Below are 13,419 nucleotides of genomic sequence, written 5' to 3' on the forward strand. Positions count from 1 at the left end.
TTATGAAATTATGCCAAATATTTCTAAGTAGTTATGCTTTAAATAAACGAGAGAAAACCCTGACCGTAATGAAACAAGATCAGGAAAAAAATAATAAAAATCACCCGTTTTGATGGACAAATGGGTGGAAGACATAAGTGATAATTAGGTAAAGGAGCTGATGGAATGGACTGACAGGTGTACAACTTTTAAATGAGGGCCTGGACATATTTCCAATATCCTCTCATATGTATCCAGACCCTGCATTTTTTCCTCCCTAAACGCAAGACTCCAGCTCATTAAGACTCCAGCTCATTCATTCATGCAAGTACAAATATAAAAAAAAAAACCAACAGATTGTCAGCAACATTATCCATTTTATTACTTCATAAAATATACACAAATACTGTAAATAGTGTTAAAGAACTGTACAGGATATCGGTACACAATACACAATGTGAAATACCTTTTGCTTCATCCTCTTGTACATCATCCTCAAATCTACAACTGCAATGCCACTGGGTCATGGTGGCCTGTACAATGGTAACTATACACAGTGCACTCCATACACATTTACACACACACACACACACACACCAGCAGATGCATCTAATGACAAAGTTGGAGAGGGGTTAAATAAAGAGAATGTCGTGTCAACTAAACCAATTTATTTTTCTGTAACAGAAATACTGAAAGTCGTTTTTTTTAGGGAATAAAGGAGGATCTGAACAGATGAAGTGATGTTATTGATCTTGGAGGTTTCACTGAAGCACTCGACTCACTCACACCTGTTGGATGACCCAGCTGGCACGGCAACAGTCGCCTATCTCCACGTTTATTTCGGATTCAACGCCCTATAAGTCATTAGTATGCATTTTTCTACTTTACACCTTTACAATAACCACATTTTGGCTTTACAATGAAATAAAAAATATTTACAGTGGAGTAAACAACAAAAAAGAAAAAAAGAGAAAAAAAAAAAAAGAAATTTGATGCCCCGACCCGCCCACATGTTCCTAACAGTGACTGTCCCCCACCCTCACCTCTTCTTCTTCAAAGCCCCAAATAACAAATGAATAAAAAAGGTAACTTTTAAGAAATATCATAAAAATTGCATCCCCTGTTTGTAAGCCAAAACGGGCAGCTGTGGTCTCAGGTCGAATATCGGTATGCTGAGATATTTCCTGAGGAGCTTCGCTCAAGACTTAGGAGTGAGTCCTTCGAATTTCCACAATCAGATTTTTTTTACCGCCACAGATTAAAATCAAAGCAAAAAAAAAAATTTAAAAATAAAATCAAAGCTTGTAAAAACAAAAAGATAGGCAGAGTAAATGTGCAGAGGATTTTTATGTCTAAAAGTGGATGTGGGGGTTGAAAAGCAGATAACCAGATACTTCACCAGGAATATTACAACAGCTAAAAAAAACATCACTTTACTCATTCGCTTCCTTTCCTCTCTAATTGCCACCCTCTAATCTACATGCCTCGTCTGATTTAGCTTTCAATTCTTAAAAAAATACAAATAAAATAAGAAAAACAAACAAACAAGGGATACTCAACCTTCGATTTCATATTCCTTCATGAATAATAAAGATGACAGTCACTTTTTCTGGGAAAAAAAAGGGGAAAATTTCTAAGTCTGATCAACGATCAATAAGAAACATGCATGTTCCTGAAATCTTTTTTTTTTTTTTTTTGCTCCTTCAATGCTGACTGTTTTCAAGGGAATGTTTAGAGGGAAAAAACAAAACAAAAAACAACAGAATGGGAATGAGCAACTGTCAAGGTGCAGCATTGTCATTGGTTTCATGTGATGTGGTGGTGATCCTATGTTTAAGAACGCATGTTGAACACCTTTGTGTATTTTCCTGAATCCTTTAAACATTTAATATCTCGTTGCAGCAAAAAAAAAAAAAAAAAAAAAAAGAAAACAAAAACCCTGCATGTCCATTGAACAGTTTTGCAATAAACAAAGTATAAAGAACGTTGGGGGTAAAGAAAAAAAATAGTGACAAAAATTCCTTGCAGCCCTGCAAAAAGATGAAAGGATCAGAATTAGACTTTGTATTTATATTTCTAAACAATAGAAAATGCCAAATTTGAACTCACCTGTCATATGTGTGTGCATGAGGAGCTGCAAAATCTCACTTCCCAATGTGCTCGAATGGCACGCTGACCTGCAAACGACCACAGAATAAAGTTTAAGGCAAATAGCTTCCAGTTTATACTATTAAACTGAAATGTAAATGGATGGATTTAACTTCCCATGAAGTAAACTAGAGCTTGCAGTTTTCTGGCCGATCACTGATCCTTAAAAAGCCGCCCTGCTGATTCCGATTTTGGCTTTTTTGTCTGAAATGTCACTTTATAAACTCCCAACTCAGCTGTGGCGCCACAATAAATCAATAACTATACATGTTGCAATAGACACATGATCAATATCTGATAGACTATTCAATATTCGTTATTTAGAATATTCGCTGAACCACACAGCATTCTGGGAGTCGTAGGCAGAGGAAAGGCTTCTCTTTCAACCACTCACAGCCAGCTAAGCAAGTAGCATCAACAAACTCACTCACTCTTTGGTTACCTAGCAACAACACTATTGAGTAACTTTACTTAACCGGGTTGTTGCTTTGCTACAGTACAAACACTCACTTCAATATGGTGAAACTCCAAGTACGGCATAATTGTGAAGTGAAGGAAAATTATACATGGTTTTCATTTTCTTTTCAATTCCACAAAAATCTGTCAACTGACAGATTTATACAAGATTCGCAGTAATTACAGCTGCAAATCTTGCAAAGCAATACTTGCATGACTAAGATTACTCAGACATTTAATGCTAATGAGGAGCCTTCACAACCGGATGAACTGAATTTTATTGAGGCACGTTTTATAGTTACACCTCTTCACAGTCAACCATGTGATGCACTGAGTTTGTCCATCATATCAAACACATCGACGTTTGGAGATGGATTGTCGGAAAATGTAGAAAATCTCAAGGGGAATTAATTCTATTGCTGAACACTGAAACAGTAAGCTGTGATTACCTCCAAAATCTCATGAGATTAACATCAGAAGTTAGAGGTTTAATGTTGGAGTCGATCCCAGCAGGGAACAGTGCAAACAACACTAATCTAGCATATGAGTAAATCAATTCCATGTAGCTCTTGTTTTAAAACACAATGTGTGTCAGAAAAGGGGGTTTAACGTCAAGTATGATGACATTTTTGCTTAGAAAAATTCAGAGCCTTGAATGTCGTCTCACCTGTGACGTGGAAATCCTCGACTGGTCTTGTCGGGCCGTGAGGTCAGAGGACGATACGTTGGCAGGAGCGCCACGGTGTAAACGCATGCTCACCTTCCTCTCCCGTTCAGCGCGGGAAATTGCACGAGGCGACGTGTTGCCTGTAGGGAAGAGAAATAATAGACGGCTTCTGATGAAGATTTTCTAGAAAATATTCGAGTCTGCAAAGTTTTCTCTTCTAGTTAAAGTGATGTAAAGGGGCAGTATGTGTTTTCCGCATACATACCATGTATCCACATGATACATGGTATCATTTTACAGCACAATGAAGTAACTGTGTTCTAAAAATGCTGCATATATCAAAAATGACTTCCTAATTTAACGACTTTAAATTGTAATGTCTCTATAATGCCGTTTTCGCACTGCAAGGAATGGAACGGAACAGTTTCAAAGTAGGGTCGACCGTGTTTGCATTAGAACTTCCAACCGGTTCCACCCGGCCCCTTGGAACCACAAGAGCTGTGGTTCCAATCGGGCCGGCCAAGCGGTTCTGCTTAGAATCAGCAGCTGATTGGCCATAGGGGTGTAGTGATACAATAATCTCACAATACGATATACGATATTCTGGTCACAATACGATATGTATCATGATATTTGTTGAGCGATACGATTCAGTGCATTTTTAGGGTTTTCTGAAAGATTTTAGAAGGACAGAGTGATTTTAGTGAGAAGTAGCTACTATAATGAGCTCAGCAGATGGGAAAATCCACCAGGTGTTTGCAAATTGCTGCTGGCTAGTCTGAAGGAGCTGAGTGGGGGGAGGGCCGCCCTGTGAGTCAGAAACTTGTAAAATGCAGCTCTGAGGAGGACCTTGGTCCTCAAGGGCGGGTCTAAGCCCACCCAGGCATTTTGAACAAGTTGAACGGTTGCCTCGGGAGATTACAGGATTTCTTAAACGTGCATGAAATAATCAAAAACACACTCTAGGTATGTTTCTGATGAAGGACTAAAAATATAACAGTACGTAAAGCTATAAAAAAGTCAACTTTGCATAAAACGGCCCCTTTAAATTTTAAAACTGGAATGTGTTTTAGTCAGTAACTCACCAGACTGCTGGACCCGTGAGGCCGGGTTTGAGATGGCTTGCTCTGGTCCGTTCCGGACTCTGTTGGGAGCGGCTGGAGTAGGGCCCGAGGGGAGGCCCCGCGACGCAGACCCCCTTGGGGCTCCTCCAATCCGGTCTTCTCGTTCGTCCCCGGCCCTTCTGTCACGATCCCCGTCCTCAGTTGATCGACTGGCGCCCTGAGAAATGCAATCGGCCATATTAGACTTCTACTGAAGGTTTCAATAAGCAGGAAAGTTTAGATACCAAAAAAAAAAAAAAAAAAAACGTACAAATTTGAGCATGTTCCAGTCAAAGACGTAATCGTAGGAGAATCCCTGTCGGTGGAAGAGATTCCTGAACAGTTGGCGTAGGTAGGAGTAGTCCGGTTTGTCATCGAAACGGAGTGAGCGGCAAAAATTCAGGTATGTGGAGAACTCGGCTGCGGAAAGAAAAACAAACAAACAATTAAAAAAAACAGAACGACAAAAGAGAAAGTGAATATACAGGAAAGTCAGAAAACCTGCAAGCGTCGACACAAATACTAGAATCCCCTGTTCAGTTTTAAGCAGAACGAACTAAACAACAGAAGCTGTGGATGGTTTCAGGAGCTGCACGAGGACTCACATGGATATCCTTTGCAAAGAACTTCGATGGGTGTGGACATCTTCTTCTCGCTGATTCGCTCGTACTTCTGTCTCTTGGTGGCAGCCTTGAGGCCCTGCCAGGGCAGCGAGCCCAGGTTGAAGTACATGAGGACGTAACCGAGGGACTCCAGGTCGTCGCGTCTCGACTGCTCTGTGGACACGAAGCGCCAGGTGTGCATGAATGAGACAGAACTACACCTGATGATTTTAAGGACAAATTTCTGGGGGTTTAAAGAATTGTTGCAATTTTACTTCTTGGTACAGTTCAACTTCTGTCAATACTATGGAGTTAATGTATATGCAGAAATACTTGCTTGAAAAAAAGAAGAAAAAAAGTAGTTTGTTAATTATACCGTTTGAGATGATGGTCAACTAATGACAATAATAATTCTTGTTAGGGTGGCCGACACCGTGACAAAAATAATTGAAGGAGTTAAAACTACTTTTTTCCTTAATTAAACAAAAAAATTCTTCAAGACCTAATACAACTCACAGACAGGATGACTGAAGTAAAAGCCAGATTTTGAAAATGTTTTCAGTAATTTGTTAATTACTTTAAGGAAAGAAAGAGAAAAATCCTTTTTTTTAAAGAATAAATCAATTAAAATCAGAATACTATGAAATAAAAAGTTTTAAGCCAAATCTATGGAAAATGATTAGGGACTAAAAAAACGACTTCTGACTTTTTTCAGAATTGTGAGATAAAGTCCAAATTCCGAGATTTTTCATTTTTTTCCCCCAGTGGCTCTAATCCTCTTTCGTACGTATCACCCAGCCATAGTTACATTATGTTTAAACCCCTCTTAGCTTTATTCAGGCATTCTGATTGGTCACAAGAGCATCAGTTGCTGTGACCAAACAGAATGCCTGAACAAAAAGGAGCATCAGCTGTTCATGAGATGGCAGCAGCAAACCTTTCCACATCTGAAATCCATCATACACCACCAGCACATTTTCAACAAGAATAAAAAAATTTTTTTTTTTAAAAAAAACACAGAAAACTCCAAGGACAATTAGGTCTGTGCATCGACTAGACTCTACCACCAGGCAAAGGTCAATGCGACCCAGATTATCAGGTAGCCGTCACTGAGCCAGAAAAGAGCGACCCTGATAAGAGGAAAACCTCTGGGTTTGATGCGCAAACATAGTGAAACAAACGATTATGGCATCATTCTCCCTCTGTAGATATCGCAGTAAAACTTGCGTCAGGGTCTCACCGATTCCAAGATGCGTGTTGATGGAGGCGTAGCGCGCCGTTCCCGTCAGGTTCTTGTTCTCCCTGTAAGGGATGTGCTGGTGCGTGCGCGCGTCGCGGTACTTTTTGGCCAGCCCAAAGTCGATGATGTACACCAGGTTGCCCTTCTTGCCCAAACCCATGAGGAAGTTATCTGGCTTCACGTCTCTGTGGATGAAGTTCTTGGAGTGGATGTACTCGATGCGACTGATCTGGAAAGGAAACATTTCTGTTACGCCGACAGTCGGCCGTGCGAGAGCTACTTAAGCCAACAAGGACAGATTGGCAGTGGCAGCGGGACAAATCAGGACAGGAAGGTCACGACCCCGCAAGGCTGAAAAGAAGCCAATCAGATGGCCATATGGACATCTGACACGCCAACGCGTCGGGGGGCAAAAGGTGAGTCTAGAGTCTGATCTGTGATATGAAACATCTCAGTCAACACAGAATAAAGCCGACAGCAGGCGAGGAGAGGAAATCGAAACATCCAGATCCTTTAAAAAGACTTCAAGGGAATCGTGTACAATGTTTACACACTGAGCTGCTGCAGAAAGAGTCACTCCTATCATGTTCCTCTACTGGCAGCGTAAATATCTCGTTCACCTTGATACCAGCTGACTGAGTGTTTCTGTAAGGCGAAGTTTGAGTCTCACCATCTGGTCTGCCAGAAGCAGGACCGTCTTCAGGCTGAACTTCCTGGAGCAGAAGTTAAAAAGGTCCTCCAGGCTGGGCCCCAGCAACTCCATCACCATGACGTTGTAGTCGCCCTCGGCGCCGCACCACTTTATCGACGGGATCCCGACTGGTCAGATAAAATAAAACGGGAGTACGTAGGGTTGAGTGGCAGAACAGCATTGCTTTGAAAAAGAGTCATTAAAACTGCAGCAAAGTTGATTTAAGTTGTGTTGAGGTGAATTTTAGCCTTTATTTATACTGAAGGACTGGTTATTCTGCTGTTTCTTTTGTGTAGCAGTCTTATCATCTCAACAGTGGCGCTTTGTGTTTAGGAAGTAAATCAGTTCTCTAGAATAAACAGTCACTCTGCCATGTAAACACAGACGGGTTGCTCGTTCTACTACCCATCCCTGCTTCCCATATGATCATGTTTTGAATGAAAACACTAAAACTGCAAGGGGTGTAAGGGAAAAGTAGCATTAGCTGAATATTGAGGAATATTTGGAGATGAAACATAGAGGAGTAATACATAAACTGTAGGGTAAGGAAAAGTTACATGACTTAACGCATTAATTTTGATTAGCTAATGACACAAATTTGAACATGTTTTGACTTTTTAACGCAGGCAGAACTAAGTTCTAACTCTGATTTGACAGCATTTCTGGAAATTATGCAAGTAGAATCTGTTGAAACGCTTTCTTTGCCACTGAAAAGATGGGAGGAAAAAAAGCATTTTTGTGGTGCAACATCAGGTTTAATATATATATATATATATATATATATTTTAGTTGATGAACGACAAAGTAGTTACAAAGGTAATTTCGATTCTGCTAAGTGGATACATTTCAGAGCAGCATCTGCGTTCTTTTGTTTGGGCTTCATTTCGTAATATTACTGTAAAGTGAAAACCTCTCATTCGTTATTCGTCTATTGTCATGCCGACAGTAATATGACATACCCTGGTATTTCTAGTAAGATTCAACTATCTCAATAAAAGAAAACTGATAAAAAGAAGCATAAAAGTGGTCAATTTCAGCAAGCAATTTCTCCAAATTGAAACAAAATAAAAGAAAAGAAAATCCTAGACTGACCCTGAAGGTCAGAAAAAAAATTAAAAGAGAATTTGAATTTTATTGTTTGAGTGTCGGGTTTGGCAGGATGTTTTTGCGACGTCTGTGAAGGAATGCGCTGAAAAATCCTGCCGAGCGCGTTGAAGCAGCAGGCAGCTCACCTCCTCCCTGCATCATCTTGTAGAACTTGCTCTCAATGTGCAACTGTGGGTGTTTGGTCTTCACACATTCCAGCTTGATGGCGACTTCCTCGCCCGTCGCAATGTTGGCACCTGAGAAGAAGCGGACAGAAATAACCACATCTGTACGGGACGCGCAGGAGAAGCAGGTTTTGCTGCCTGCCGTTGGATGAAGATGAGGAACAGTTTCCCTCCCCCACTTACCGAGGTAAATGTCTCCGAAGGATCCACTCCCTATCTTTCGCCCCAGCCGGTATTTGTTCCCCACTCTCAGCTCCATGGTTGCGAGGTGTCACTGTCATCAACGGACAACGTAGATCTACAAAGGGGGGAAAAAAGCAACATATAAACACACATATTCTCAACTCTGTGGCTCGTTATTAAGACGTATTTTGGGGGTCAAAATAAGGGTGGTCAGTCAACATGTCGTTTGTCATTTATAGTGGTACATTTATTTTTAGTTTTGACTTGTTGGCTTGATAAATTCAAATTATAGTTTTCGTCGCTGTTTGTTCAACAAGTGCATCAATAAATATATGTTTTTTGAATTAAATATGGCTAAATGCAGTTACTGTATAATCATTTTGGGGTTTTTCATGGGTTTATGATTGTTTCATTTCATTTTAACAGCTAGTTTTGACTAGTTTTTAATAACGTTTCTGCTAGTTTTTCTTAGTTATATAATTGTTTTGTTTTTATTAAAGTTGTAGTTTCTCATTTGTTTTCTAAAAGGTGATTATGTATATACCAATTGGTTAATAAATGCTCAACAGAAGATGCCATTTTCAAAAAATTTATTCAATTATTATGGAACAATCGACTCATGGCGTTTTCTCCAAACTTTTGCTGTCGCCATTTTGCAGGCTAGCTTAAGTGCCGAGAAAAAATAAATAAAAATTTATTTCACATCAGATCAAAAAGTTAATCAATAGATTCATAAACACAAAGACGAAGCATAGTACATCTCTAATTTAGGGCTGTAGTGATACAATAATTTCACGGTACGATACACGATATTCTGCCCACGATACATATTGATACGATATATATTGATACAATATTCAGCAAACAATACAATTCAATACACTTTTGCGATTTTTTTGAAAGATTTTAGAGGGACAGAGTGATTTTGGTGACATTTTGTGACCGTTATAGTTGGATTGAATTCATTTAACTGAAAACTGATTAAAAGCACCAACTACACAATACCTGGCTCTGGTTGGACATGGACACAGACTTAAAGTCGACGGCTGGACAAAATGAATCAAAGAAGTGGTGAGAAAACATGTTTCTTTTAATTGAAACAGTACAAACTGTAGCTTGCATGCATCTGTAAAGTAAATGAAGTGCACCAAGTACCTGCTCTGAATAGCTTGATACCTTTTTAACCTTGACACTTAACATCTGAAGGAATCACTCTAAGCCTGATGACCTAATCACTCTCCTGGCGAAGCAAGCAGTGAGTGAGCAAGGTGACAGTTGGATGTTACGGTACTTGCGGATGAATATCGATTTTTTTTCTAGGAAAGAAAATATTGATATATATCGCAGAATCGATATTATTACACAGCCCTACTCTAATTTCAGAATGTTTTAGTTTTACAAATTCCACCTGGTTATAGTTTCGTTTCCCCCCATTAATTACAGTTTTTATTTATTTCAGTCAACAAAAATGTTCTCTCAATTTCAGTTTTCATTGTTTTGCTCATTTCAGTTAACTATAATAACCTTGGTTTAGTGGCATAAATCACAATTATTTGTTTGACTGGTGTCACACCTTGACTAAAGGAAATGTTAGTCAAGAGCAGAATTTGTGCATGAGAGGCTACAATTGCTGTGCCATGCAGTCACAGCCTCAGAGTTACATAAACAGTAGTAATAAACAGCTCTTTTATGACAATATTACCACACAGTTTTGTAATAAAACTTTAAGGTCAAATCAGTCTCCCCTTGGTCAAAAACCATTCAGTATTAAACGTGGAGCCAGTTTCTTTATTTTGCCACGTGACAGAATGACTGAAGTCTTTGTTGAGACTCTCGGTTTCTCATATGATGAATTTATCCCAGCAAAACTCACCACATGTTTACAAGAGGATGCATCCCGTTAGCTGGAAAACACACATTTAGCCTCAAGAACAAAAAAAAAACAACGGTGGAACTTGCAGGGTAGCTAGGGATGATAGGGTGGAGGACTGCTTTGGGCTCAGCAGAAGGGAGGAGCGAGAAAAAAAAGAAAAGAAAAAGAGGCCATAAATGTCGGTATAAACCTGGAAGAGGAACGAGGAGGACCTGATGCTGCACGAGCACGAGGCTTCGGGATGCATGAGGAAATCGAGTGCAAATTCTGAGCGAAGCTCGCACGTGATGGCGGCGCGGAATCATCACTTATTCAGCGCTTCGCTCGACCACGCCACAATGAGCAGCTACTGCCAAAAGCGAGGCTGAGCTCTCTGCCGCGCCGGGCTGGCAACGCCGAAGGAAAGGAAGCATGAGTGGCCGCGGCGACCGAGAGCAACTGGCTGGCTGGATCTGTGTCAGAGCCCTCGGACCGCTGGGTCTGTGTAATGAACTCCAGAAAGCCCAGAGCTGCGGAGTGGCGCTCATTAGACGAGAGTTTACTCCCAACGTTAATCTGGGAACGCCGTGTCGACAAAATGTGCCGTTTCCAAAATGCAGAGAATACAGAGAACACAGACTGAGCATACAAACACATTCATATTAAGGGAACAAGCACACAGATAACGTATCGATTCCTAAGATGGAACCACAAAACGACCTCGGCTTATCTTACTTAAGAGAGAAAATCTAAATCTTCAAAACAAGTTCACTTTGGGACAACTCCAACAAATCAGGCAACAATCCTCGGAGAACCAGTATGGCAGGCAGTTTTAACATAATATCGGTTTCTGTTATATTCCAGATATTAAAAATTGATGCATCAGTACATTAAGGTATCTTTAATTATGTTTTGAAGAGACAAAATACCCATTTGCGATATCTCTCAAATACATTCTGACTAGCATAAATGACATCAGAGCCACCATTAATTTGTGTGGGAGCCTTAATGTGAGATATCAACGATTAATTACCGACCATCTGAAACAAATATTTCTGATATTAAAAAATAAATTATGACTAGTCATAAAGTAGATTTAAGATCTCACTTTTTGTTCTGAATAGTCAAAAATATCTTGTATGACACCATAATTCAAACCATCTTAAGATTTTTAGATTTGACTAGTGCAAAATAAATTTCAGCCACCTTTAAAGAAAATAATGACGAGGCAAAACTAAATTATAAATATATGGATCTATAATTCTGACTAGTCTAAATTCCTTTCAAGACATCTCCAAATGAAAAAAAATCCAAAGCACATGGGCAACAATAAAAAAATTTAAAAAATCAAATTGAATGTCAGCAGCTCGCCATGGTAGATGTGACAGACGCAGACGGATCAGAGTTAATAAAGGGTTAGGGCCATGACAAGCATGAGTGTGGAACCGGTGTTGCAACCAAAGACCAGAGTTGAGGAGTAAAATAATTACAAAAATAAAACAGACAGAGAGCATTCAGTTCAGAAACAAGAGACACACAACAATCAACTCTATTCCTCTGCATCCTTCAGGCTGGTGCATGTACTGTTGGCATAAATGCATTAAAAAAAAAAAAATGCTTTTGTATTGGTCTTAGCCCTGCCTTATGACTGGGATTTTAGGATTCTCAAAGGTGTGAGTATCATAAGCTCAACAGCAATGGGAGGAATTCATCATTTTCAGGTCTCGGAGACAGCGTGAGTGCATAAGGTGAAGCAATTGGAATTAGCCTGTCACACTGCACTGGAAAAACAACATGTGCTATTACGGTAGTAATCGTCTCCAGTAGAGTGGATTGGTCAAGATGGTTCAGTACACATCTGCTGGTTTAACGGGAGTCTTAGTAGTAGCTGCGAAAACATGATGTTCTAAGGAGCTGGAATGCTATGGTTTAAGTTTTAATATCTCACAGTGACGACTGTGAAACAGGAAATATATATATATATTTTTTTTATTATTTATTTTTTTCCCAGCTTTTCATCAATCTAAACAACTTCTGTTTGGAGCACTTTGACATGAAATTATATCTACTCAAAACTCTTAAAATAAAAAAAGAAAACAAAACAATGTCAGTCACGCAAAACCAGATTATTTCGCAATCACACGAACACTGCTAACGTTACGCCCCTCACAGCTGTCACTACAAACAACTACTTTGTTCTGAATTCAACGGATGCCACATTTTGTGCGCAATTTTTTTTCTCTCCCCCATTTATGCTAACAAAACGACGGGTTTGTAGCTGTAGTGGCACAATTCAGTCGGTATTCCTTTTGGCAAAGTGCTGCGGTATATTTTTCAGAAAGATTTTTTTATAAAACATTTACAGTCACAATTTGACAAAAATAATAAATAGGTGACATAAACAGCTTATGTCTGCTTTTACTAGTTTGCGTTAGAAATACAAGCCACAGGAATCAGCGTAAGTTGACTGTTAGCCGCTACGACTATGCTAGTAGGAGGAATACGTTACCCGAACCGTGGGACGTACTGCTGAAAAGGTTCTAAATTTAAGAAAGCTTCACATTAATACAATTGAACAAGTCACATTTTTTTGTCTTACTTACAACCGCACCCTTACATGCATTCAACTAGCCAGGGTAGACAGCCAGTCCTACTACTTGCCCCCTCCCCCTCTCCTGTAAGCCGTGAATAGGAGACTCTGCTTCGGTCGAATCGGGTCTCTTTTCCCCCTCGGTTTTAATGGTTCCCCGACCCAACACTCACCCGATATCGGGTTCGTCCGACAACTGGTTAAGTGGAGCTTCTGATCCGATGGTTGTCAGTCGGGCAAGAAACCGACCAGAGGAGGATGGGAGCGGATTATGGCAGCTCTCATACCCCCAGCTCTGAGCTCAGTCGTCGGTTGCGCTCCCTGTTGATAGTCCCTGAGAAGCTCCAGCAGCACAAACAGCCGTTCTCCACTCTGATTTGCCTCCCCTCCTCTCGTTACTTAACGACGTACGTGCTCACAACGTCGATGATGTCACCCCTTGAATGTCACCGTCAGTACTAAAACTGGAACGTCAAATCTAACTACGCCTCCCTTATTTAATTTCACCATTCATTAAATTTCTAGTTACCGTTATCAGCTCCAAAAGGAACTACTTAATAGAATTTTGACAGTTAAACGTGTTATCTTTTTTTATATATCGCGTTAGTACTTTACAGCAAGTAAACAGTTAACTGTA

At 39.9% G+C, this 13,419-nt stretch overlaps 1 protein-coding gene across 1 annotated transcript; it reads right to left on the reverse strand.

Annotated features, from left to right (window-relative positions):
• Positions 1-336: 336 nt before the first annotated feature.
• Positions 337-13,275, reverse strand: LOC103468446 (casein kinase I). Its single transcript, XM_008415543.3, has 11 exons — positions 12,956-13,275; positions 8,341-8,455; positions 8,119-8,229; positions 6,866-7,014; positions 6,196-6,424; positions 4,959-5,129; positions 4,625-4,773; positions 4,336-4,531; positions 3,251-3,390; positions 2,089-2,156; positions 337-2,009 (listed from the first exon to the last, which is right to left on the reverse strand). The coding sequence occupies exons 2-10, from the start codon at positions 8,414-8,416 to the stop codon at positions 2,124-2,126; spliced, it is 1,254 nt and encodes a 417-aa protein (XP_008413765.1). The 5' UTR covers positions 8,417-8,455; positions 12,956-13,275; the 3' UTR covers positions 337-2,009; positions 2,089-2,123.
• Between the last annotated feature and the right edge of the window lie 144 nt (positions 13,276-13,419).

The sequence above is a fragment of the Poecilia reticulata genome, chromosome 8, assembly GCF_904066995.2.
Source record: "Poecilia reticulata chromosome 8, P_reticulata-male-v2, whole genome shotgun sequence".
Taxonomy (NCBI): Eukaryota; Metazoa; Chordata; class Actinopteri; order Cyprinodontiformes; family Poeciliidae; genus Poecilia; species Poecilia reticulata.

Coding starts and splice junctions, on each gene's coding strand:
- LOC103468446 (XM_008415543.3), bottom strand. CDS start 8,416: ATGGAGCTGAGAGTGGGGAACAAATACCGGCTGGGGCGAAAGATAGGG. Junction 4,532..4,624: donor ACTGGAACATGCTCAAATTT/GTACGTTTTTTT, acceptor TGCATTTCTCAG/GGCGCCAGTCGATCAACTGA. Junction 3,391..4,335: donor CTCACGGGTCCAGCAGTCTG/GTGAGTTACTGA, acceptor TCTTCCCTACAG/GCAACACGTCGCCTCGTGCA.